General features: G+C 41.5%; 1 protein-coding gene across 1 annotated transcript; it reads left to right on the top strand.

Moving 5' to 3' along the window:
- Positions 1 to 1453: 1453 nt before the first annotated feature.
- LOC105384588 lies at positions 1454 to 7698 on the top strand. The gene is made up of 12 exons (XM_038121517.2): positions 1454 to 1600; positions 1722 to 1988; positions 2069 to 2259; positions 2887 to 3516; positions 3599 to 3767; positions 3950 to 4113; positions 5305 to 5470; positions 6206 to 6357; positions 6563 to 6619; positions 6771 to 6855; positions 7072 to 7187; positions 7367 to 7698. The coding sequence occupies exons 1-12, from the start codon at positions 1501 to 1503 to the stop codon at positions 7598 to 7600; spliced, it is 2331 nt and encodes a 776-aa protein (XP_037977445.2). The 5' UTR covers positions 1454 to 1500; the 3' UTR covers positions 7601 to 7698.
- The last annotated feature ends 2286 nt before the right edge of the window (positions 7699 to 9984 follow it).

Genomic DNA, 9984 nt, shown 5'->3' with positions numbered 1-9984 from the left:
TCTGTATCTCGTTAAGTTTTTAACTTATCTGATAGCCATTAAGTAAGAACACTAACATTAACAAAAACTTTAATAAAAGCGCTTTTTCAATATAAAAACCTAAAGATAAAAAAGTCCACGGAAATGAAGATTTTTTAGGACTTGTTGAAATCCACCCACAAACGAGTTAGGTATTTAGCATGTAAAAAGGTGTAGCACTTAGGTATATTAGTACTTTGCTAAAACGTGGATAAGCCCAGGCTCTATCATAACTATTTCAATTTCCCTTGTAATCAACGATAGTAAATACTCAGCGCAATGTTAAAAGTAAAAGTTTACTAGTGCCATATTGTTTGTACATAATAATAATATTATAATGGCAAGCGCACGTAACGACCTCTGCTCTGTGCCATTATTTTAAAAACCTCGGGGCTCTGCATGAAAATACATGATCCTTGCCTTTAGACTTGTTCGAACATATCCAACATTCTCTGTTGAATATTGTTGATAAATTTCGTATGTATATGTTATAGGTAGTATCTATAGGCAGGTTACTTTGATTAATTGAGAGTTTATCATAATCTCACGACTGCTTACCCTTAACATATTCCATGACCCTAATTTACCAATATAGGTATGTCATGTAATGTAGACCTGGCAAACATCTTCACACCCAGATAAAACAATCTCGCTGCAAATACAATAAGAGATTTGATAAAAAGTAAAATCAATTTCAACCCCGAATACCATCACGAATTCTGTTAACATTCACACTGGGTGGATGGATAATAGACTCTAGCAGGTGTGGATTAGGGTGCGAATTGGCAAATCCGGTTCATCTCTCGCGGGGCTGCCGGTGATTTGTATCGCGGATGGGACGTGGATCGAATGTTTTCATGAGAAGATGGCCCCGTCTCTTTCTTACTCACTGATTATTGACTCACTCCATGCTCTCACACGCAGCTCCTGATTATTTAATTAAAAACGTCTCAACGTTGATGGTAAGTACAGTGGGCTAAGCGTAATCTTTGAACCTACACTTAGTTCTTAATTCGTTGGTCGTAGGAGTTTAATTTGTACTGCGAGCAGCATTAGGGTTTTGTTTGCGCTGTGCGGCCGGGAGGACACATCTGTGTAGCCTTTTCATTAGTTTTGTTGTACCTGCGACGGCTTACTCCCTGCGGGGTCGTCCGAGGTGACTCGCTATGTAGGTAGCTATGTTTTATTACCTATTTGAATTTTTCTTTATAGCTGCTTTACAGATGCTACTGTTTTAAATTCCCGAATGTAGAAATACGGTCCACGTTAAACTTAAAACACCCCTCTTTTTCCGTTGTGGGTTAGAAACAGTTGATTAATTCAAGAAAGATTCAAGAAGTATAAACACAGAATAAAAGGCTGATTGGCTATAATGCCAAAAAATACATAAAAGGATGACATGACAATGACAAGGATGACAAGATCATTGCTCGTATTCTGGTTTGAAATCCTCTTCAATAATAATTTTTTTTGCAATCAGTGATGAAAATTCGTATATTTCTTATTGTTTTATCTAATTTTACTTATTCAGTTTTATGTAATTTTACAGTATTTGATGAGATTTTAGATCCATCTATTGTTGGTCAGTATAATTATTATTACAGGCAGGCGGTGAGCTCGTGGCCATACCACCAGCATGGCTACCGAGTTCCGCAGACCAGTATAATAAGATACTCAGCCAGACCCGTACGTTGTTCTTTCAGTTTCAAGACAAAAGAGGCAAATAAATGAGTACACCCGATGGAAGGCATCTGCAGATGAAACTACTACAGAGTTCATAGTGAAGGTTCTGGACGAGGACGCCGCCTCTAAAAACGCACCGCCCGCCCCCCGGGGGAGCCCCGAGGTTGATGAGATACAACCAGCAGACACCCGGGAGCCTGGCGCTACTGAAGCAGCCGAAGTTGTCAACGAGTACACGAGATTTGCGCCCCTGACTCGTGGTTCTACCGTCATGCCAGACGCTTCAGGTAAGTCAGGCTATCACTAATAATAATGTGTAGCTCTAAGTACTTAAATGTGATAATATAAATCAATCAATAATTATAAGGTACTCCAGCGATGAACCTGCCGCAGTACCCTGCAGGTGAGGCGGAAGCTCCACACATACCTCCGCGTGGGGGGCCTCCCGCCGGCCCCGCACCTCTCCCCGACCCCGCGCCCCCCGCGCACGGGGGCATCGTCTTCAACAAGCCTGCCAACATCCAGCAACAACCCATAGACACTATACAGAGTATATTGGTAAGTTCTTATCATATTAACTAAAGGCTGTTCCCGCGCGCTTCACTTCGCCTTAAAAAGTTTTCCCGTGGGAATTCCCGGATAAAAAGTAGCCTATGTTCTTTCCCAGGGTCTAGACCGTATGTATACCAAATTTCATTCAAATCCGTTCAGTAGGGTTGGCGTGAAAGAGTAACAGATAGACAGACAGACAGACAGAGGCGAATACAACCAACAGATGGCACTTCTTCTTCTTATCGTGTCGACGACAAACCAACAAAGTCGCTAAATAATACATGCCCAGAACTGGGCCACTGATACCGCACCGCTGGTAGCGGTCATGAGCTCTTCCCGCAGATGGCACTAAAAGCGCAATACACAGAGCATGTATGGAACCGAGGCAAAATACTATGAAATCCTACATCGCGGTATTAAAGTTTTCAGTTGTCTGCAATAAATACAAAACCTATTATGTCGAATCTATTCTATAGTAAGAGAGACAGACAGTTAGGATTACATGCATTATATAACAAGTAGGTATATTAGTAATTAGCTAATAGTTATCACTTATGGTAGGTATTTATTCAACTTTATAACATGATGAATGGTTTCAGATGTAGTACTTTATACGGTATTTCATTGTTACAGGATCATTATAGACCTAAAACATTTAGTAGACAACCAATAACATCACATACGCCAGATACGTTTGGCGCACAACGAAGTACAACGCAAGGTCTACCAACAAGAGTAGAACAGGCTGCTTCGTTGGAAATTGATGGAGAAGAATTGAAAAATTTGCTTAATTATAAACTTGCAGACAAAATTAACAGCGCCGACGAAATTAAACCATACGATGCACCAGAACATTATCACACAGACTATCATTATGATGCAAATGTGAACAAACTTGGGTTTGATATGAGTCCAGTAACAGTTGGTGATTCAGATGTCAATAAAAAGGAAAAAATATCTTCTGACTCAAAGTACAATGAAGGAGGAACTGAAATTCCTAAATTACAACAAAACGTGCACTATGAATCGGTTAACGAGAATGAACCAAATAAAATTAAGTTCGATATTTCCATGGATTACGATGATGAATTGATCGACCCTAAAGAAAAACTTGAATCTATACCTATACCCGAAGCAGATGATAAAACCACGAAACCAACAGTTATCCCCGTAATTTCAGTAAAAAGACGAAAACGATTAGAGGCTTGCAGTATAATAGAGTTAAATCCACTTAGTTTTAATAGATCTTTAACTTTACCAGAGGTATTTGTTATTCAAAACAAATATTTTTATATCAAAATTAGGTATCTGTTTAACTTTATTTTCAGATATTGGAACTTTTCAGATTCACCAAACACTTAAAGGTTGGGTAGACACAAGTCCCTTGGTGAAAATGACTGATATTACAGATGGTAATTTGACGACGATGGAGAACCCGATCCACCTCATGATCGTGGACGACCCCAGCAGCGGCCAATCCCCAACCGCTAAAGAAACTGTCTTGATAGTTGCAGGTGGTTATATCGATAGTTGAAGATGTAGATACGTCGTCACGAATAATTAATATTTATTTTAACGCTTAGCACATCTCGCAAATTAAAAAAATAAATACTGGTTATTATTCCTTGGTACCGTGTGGATTTTATTTGAAGATACATGGACATTAATTCTATGTTTTCTGTTGCCATGGTGTCAGGTATCCTGGGTCGGGACCACTACAGCGTGGCGTCGGCCATGTACCTGCTGCACCAGCTCATCGACCGCAGCAGCCTCCACCAGGACCTGCTGAGCCACTACCGCTTCTGGGTCATCCCGGTCTTCAACCCCGACGGATACGACTACTCCATGACTTTCCCAGCCGTATGACTTATTATTTTGTTTTGAGGATACATTTTGTTATTTTCTCAGTTCTTGGATGTTTAGGCCTAATTTCACACCATTCGGTTAGGTTAAAAATACCTCGGTTTGGTTACATGTTGGACCGTTAAGGTTAGTGAGTGTCCCACCATGCTAAATCACGGGGTTAACTCCCTTGATCGGGTGATAAACTTGATTGCTGCTGTGGGGTTCCGCTAAGACTTGGTTAAGACCGGTAACCAGGCAACGGGTTGTTTACTTGTCACTCATTCTGTCAAGATTCAAGATGGAAAAATGAACAGAGCCTTTGATAAACAATATACGAACTAGATGTTGTGTGACATAAAAAATGGAGCGAAATACTGTCTGGGTTTTATAAACTGTCAAACCGAGATAAAAGTTTTAATTTAATGTCCTAACCTAACTTGGACCCGCAATATAGAAACACAAATTGATGGCCCTACCTGGAAATCGAACCCGGGATCCCTGGGTGATGAAGCTGAGCTTCTACCACTAGACCACAGAGGTAGATATAAGAAGTTAAACCTAATAACTTAATGAGAACTATTTAATTAAGTGAAAAATCTTCTAACAAAATATTTTAAAATAAGACCTTACTTAGAAATTGAGGTGTTATTTGTTGAGTCCTTTTGCACTGACACTCCATCTAGTTCGTTGTATTGTTTTTCAAAGGGCATGGCGTAATGATATTATTTTCAATGACGGATGTCAAAAAACAACCTCGATAGAAATAGTAACCATGGCAACCTCAAAACCAAAAAGTTTGGTTGTTTGAGGTTGTTTGACATTATAGAGACATAGACACCAATTTCAATGAATATGACAGAATATTGAATGAAGTGTGAGTGAATGATTCACATAATGCTTGATTTATGAATGGTCTATTAGATTTTCGTCATGGGACTCATCCAATTAACAAGGGTAATAATCCTTAAACGCGTCGTCAGCAAATCCGTTATTGAGACTGTAACTAACAGAATCATGAGAAACCAGGTCTTATGGTTGTAATTTGTTAAGTTTTTAAGCCTTTGGAGAACGGAAATTATAGGAAAGGTTTTCGTTCTTCCAAAAGATATGACACCCAACAGTTGATGAACTAATGATGATTATAAATTATTGCTGTTTGTGTACGTTTGTAGTTATCTTTCTAATATTTTTCATTAAATTATTTAGCATCGCAACTGGAAGAAAAATCTCCGTCAAAACTGGGAATTGTGCAAAGGACATGAAAAAAAACTTGAATCCTGCAAAATGTGCGAAAAAAGTGGGCTTCTGTGTTTTGTTCAGCCTTGCTATGGAATAAACTTAGACAGAAATTTTGAATACCAATGGATTCCAGGTACTTCTTACTTCTTACGTCTTCCAAAGAACTTATAGTGGAACCGGGAATAGGCAAACCCCTCCCCATCAGTCTAAGGATTGTCTTGTGTCTAGTTGTCACGCACCTTGGCAGGCCTGTCTAGTGATGTATATTATCATCATATAAATGCCGGCTAAGAATAAATGCGGTGCTGTTGAGTATGGAGTCATCTATAATCTATGGTTGTTTGTCTATGGTTGAAAATCTCCCATTATATCAAAAAAACGCTAGTGTTGGCTAACAAGGTTTCGCCACAATAGTGAAAGCATTAACTAGGCAGATTAGCGCCAGTCGCTGACTGCCCAGTGTGGTCTGGACGTATCAGGAACAAGCAACCCGTTTTCTAAACTACGTGATGTATTTATAATGATCTGTAGCTGTCGACAACTCAGTTATAAACTACAGGCACTATATGTACGGTGACCTGCGCCTAATAGTATACAGGCGGAGTTTTTAAAATAGCGATCTCAAGCTCACATCCACATAAACACCACTGCTACACACATCACACACAACACGTCCCCGGATTTATAACAGATGTAGCTGGTCCCTTCATAATCAGGCATCGCTATTTTAAAAACTCCGCCTGTATAGTCAATGTCAGACAAGAGTCTCACATTAGGGATCCATGGAGCAGTGGATCTAGCCTCATTGCTCATAAGGAGAGACGTATAAGGAGCAGTTGCCATGTCTGACCTGACGATTCCCCCGCAGCGCACGAGCTACACGCGGAGTACCCGTGCGGGGAGCTGTTCCCCGGCGCTCGCCAGCTCAGCGAGGCGGAGACGCGGGCGCTCGCCACACACCTGCGCGCGCAGCAGCAGCAGATACACGTCTTCATAGCGCTCAAGGAAGGAGATGTGCTGGTCAGTGTTGCGATGTCAAATGTGGACAGGTTTCCCTGTAGTGTAGCTGTTTTATACGACTGTACGATCTTGTATATATTGGTGACAGTTTCATCGTCCATTAGCTTGTATTTGTGATTGGCAACAGATTTTAGATGTACCTACTTTCTTTCTTTCGGCTATCGCTGCCTGGGCATATAATATACGTGTGTTTCTATGTTTGCAGGGCATCATGTATCCGTATTCTCACACAAAGAAGAAGAGAAACTTGGATTATATTTACGTAAGTGTTTTTTGTCACCACAAGTAATATTAAAACAAATGTCTTAATGAATATTATCCTACTAATATTATAAAGGCGAAAATTTCTGAGTATTTGTGTGTGTATGTTTGTTGCAACAGCTATTATTTATTTTTTATGTGTGATATTGTAGAGGAGTCGAGCGTCGGCCGCCGCCAACGCCGTCTACGCCATCAACGGGCGGCGCTACGTGGCGGGGCAGACCTCCGAGTTCCTGCGTACGTGGCACATTCTGTACAGCACACACAATGACACATAGACTCACCTCGATATATGAGAAAAATGTAGTTTCTCTCTTCCTACATTAGAAACATGGTTGCAGTCACAGACAGGCATGTAGAGTCACCAGTTTTAATCCCAGATTTCCTTGATAAAATGCCAAAGTAGTAATATTCTGACCCGATTAAACAATTTAAATGAGTAAATGTCCTCAGCGCTGTACGCGGGCGGCATGGAGGACTGGGTGGACGGGCACCTGGGCGTGGACCACGCCTACTCCGTGCAGCTGTTCCGCCCCACCGACGTGTACGACAACAAGCTCACGTTGGAGGTACCGAGTTGTTATACAGATTATAAATTAGAAGGCGCTAGTGCGGAATCATACGATGTGTTCCAAAGACTTTGTCTGGCAGTTTTTCACTACAACCAAACGCACACTGTTCTTCCGCTCTAACTTCAGGCACGATTACGACTTGTAGTAGCATTCAGCGTCGGTGTTTGTCCCCCCAGCGCGTGGTGCACGAGACGTTCGCGGCCGCGGGGGCGCTGCTGCTAGCCCCCGGGCACCGCCGCGCCCCCCCCGGCGCGCTGCTCGGCGCCCCCGCCACGCTGCGCCGCGCCCCCCGCGTCACCCCCGGCCCCCGCGGGTACTACGCCGACGCGGCGCGACCCACTCGGGGGACAAGGGGACTCATCGCGGCTGTAATGCTTCTCATGTGCCTTAGAAGATGCTTTTATATTTAGTTTGATATGGTAGTGATATTTGTGTACGTTTTATGTTTGTAAGTTAATTTAATCTTATCTAAATATTGTTTGGAGAATACTATAACGATGACATATTGTAGGAATATTTTATTCAAGTGAGGTTTCCCAGGCCCATCGCAACGATAACCCAACAAGAGTATTGCACTATAAATTGCAGCAAAGATCCGTCAGCGGCACTGAGATGCGTGTCGTCAGTAGAGCCGCTCCACCAATCTCCTACATAAATAAGAGGCGAGAGCCTTTGCTTGTTATTAGTAAAAATATTCAGCGTGAAGTACGCGCACGTCCTAAGTAAACTCTCGCAGCGAGTAGCTCACACGCGAGTTCATAATGAATGTTTGCGTTAGTTCGTCACGGCCACGGCGGGAACTTTGTTGTTTAAACTACAGAGCGACTGGCGCCTTATCTACCACTCCCGAACGACCTACTAGTGCTACTACAGTTTGTAACCGGGTCACTAAAATTAAGTGGAGACGTGGTCGGGTTGCCGATCGGTTACTGCAGATGTTTATATTTTAATTAAGTTTTATAGCATCCTATCCTATCCTGCACGCGATAACTCATCGTTTTTCGGAGCTAAAATACATTCCATACAATATACATGTCGCAGGCATCTGGCTTAATCTTCTTTTTGATTGAACCACTAGCCCGTTCATTGGATGGCGCTATTCAGTTGTATGACTAGGCCGAAAGTTGATTGTACAAGCGTCACAAAACGTCCAACTAGTTAGCTGACTTAAAATCAGTCAGGTGGTGAATAAAACAAATATGGCGTCTAACAGCTAACAGCTGATACAAAAAGCACCTATATTGTTAGTTTTTTGCAAATAAATTAGCTTTAAAGTGCGTTATTTGAGTTAAAATAGTGTGACAACATGGATTTACCTATTATCACGCCGCGGGCGGATAGTTTCAAAGAAAATATTGGCGAAACTGGATAATTTTGAACAACAATATGAAGGTACGTTTATTGTTATTGTTTAGTTCATTTGTGAGATAAGAGCTTTGTAACATAGTCTTTTTGTTGGCTCTTGTCTGGTCATGTTCACCCTAACCAGACATTACAAAGTTGCTATACTATATCCCATTCAACGACTTCGCTGAATGACGTTCAGTCAAGACGTCGAACGTTACAATCAACGACTTGACGAGTTGTCCTTTAGTCATACAACTGAATAGCGCTATCCAAAGAACGGGCTAGCGGTTCAATCAAAACGGAGATTAAACCAGATGCCTGCGACATACATACGGTGATATTTATCGCGAGCCCTCCGAAACTTCGTCTATAGTAGGTATAAACTATCCCACTCTGTCAAAGAGCAAATTGTTCTCTGTCAGACAAAACAGTTCAATAGCTAAAGCGTCCAGTAACTTTTTTATGAATAAGGGGGTATGATTATAGAGGAGGTATCTACAACGTTTTATGCTCTTCTTTTTACAACTACCGTTGCTACGACAATGCTACGATCTGCGTAGCGCGGCGTAACGCGGCGTAGCGTGGCGTAGCAACCGAGCTGCGACTTATGTACGTGACGGGCGGATAGCTCTGTGATAGGAAGCAGTTTATTCATTTATGTTGCCAATGATGAAATTAAACTTATAATCAATGAATGTGTTGTGTGGGGTGAGAGCGGGTCGTAGCAGCACCGTGGCTTTAGCGTCAGCTCATTCAATCATCTCTCAAGCATCAACATCATCGTCGATGTCATGCACTAACAAAAATAATTCTTTTGATTAGTACTTATGATCGAAGGTACTTGCTGATAAACTTTCCTGGAAATTTCATATGTGGTACTTAGATCATGCAGCTATAGGTAGTGGTGGTCTTTAAATATTAAGTTATAAAACACCGTAATGTGGAGGTTTGTGAATGCCGCACGATATAGGCCGCAATACCTACATATTTTATCATTAGTAATTATTTCATTAAAATTCAATAAAAACATAACAAACTCAGACTTGGCTTAGCTTTGATTGAATATGGGAAGTAACGTAGCTTTGGAACCAGCCTACAGCGCAGGCGTGAGTCTGGGTGGCGGTGTGGGCAACAGATGCCGCTGTCTCGGGCGTCTACATCGCGGTATGGTTGTGTTTCACCCTAACGGATATATCAGCTACTTTCTCATTCATCTGTGCACGGATTTTATGTGATGTTCAATTTTTGAAAATGGATGTTGATTTTGTTATGACGGTAGCAGTTTCAACATTCGTTGTTTGAAGTTCTAATGTTTTGTGGTGTCATATTTATATAAAAAATCCTGTGATCTGATCACTCTTGGTTACAAAGTTTCGAAGCGCACTGAAACTCCATCTCGTTGCAAATTGACCGTGAGCTGTCGTTCGCTTGTGTTTGTTGATCGCGT

This window comes from Plutella xylostella, chromosome Z, assembly GCF_932276165.1.
Source record: "Plutella xylostella chromosome Z, ilPluXylo3.1, whole genome shotgun sequence".
NCBI classification, from domain to species: Eukaryota; Metazoa; Arthropoda; class Insecta; order Lepidoptera; family Plutellidae; genus Plutella; species Plutella xylostella.
This window is presented reverse-complemented; position numbering and strand designations above follow the sequence as displayed.

Bases quoted from the DNA above. Each gene is read 5' to 3' on its own strand.
- LOC105384588 (XM_038121517.2), top strand. From the start codon at position 1,501: ATGAAAATTCGTATATTTCTTATTGTTTTATCTAATTTTACTTATTCA. The intron at 1,989-2,068 runs GTAAGTCAGGCT...AATAATTATAAG, and splicing joins CGTCATGCCAGACGCTTCAG to GTACTCCAGCGATGAACCTG. The intron at 5,471-6,205 runs GTACTTCTTACT...ATTCCCCCGCAG, and splicing joins TGAATACCAATGGATTCCAG to CGCACGAGCTACACGCGGAG.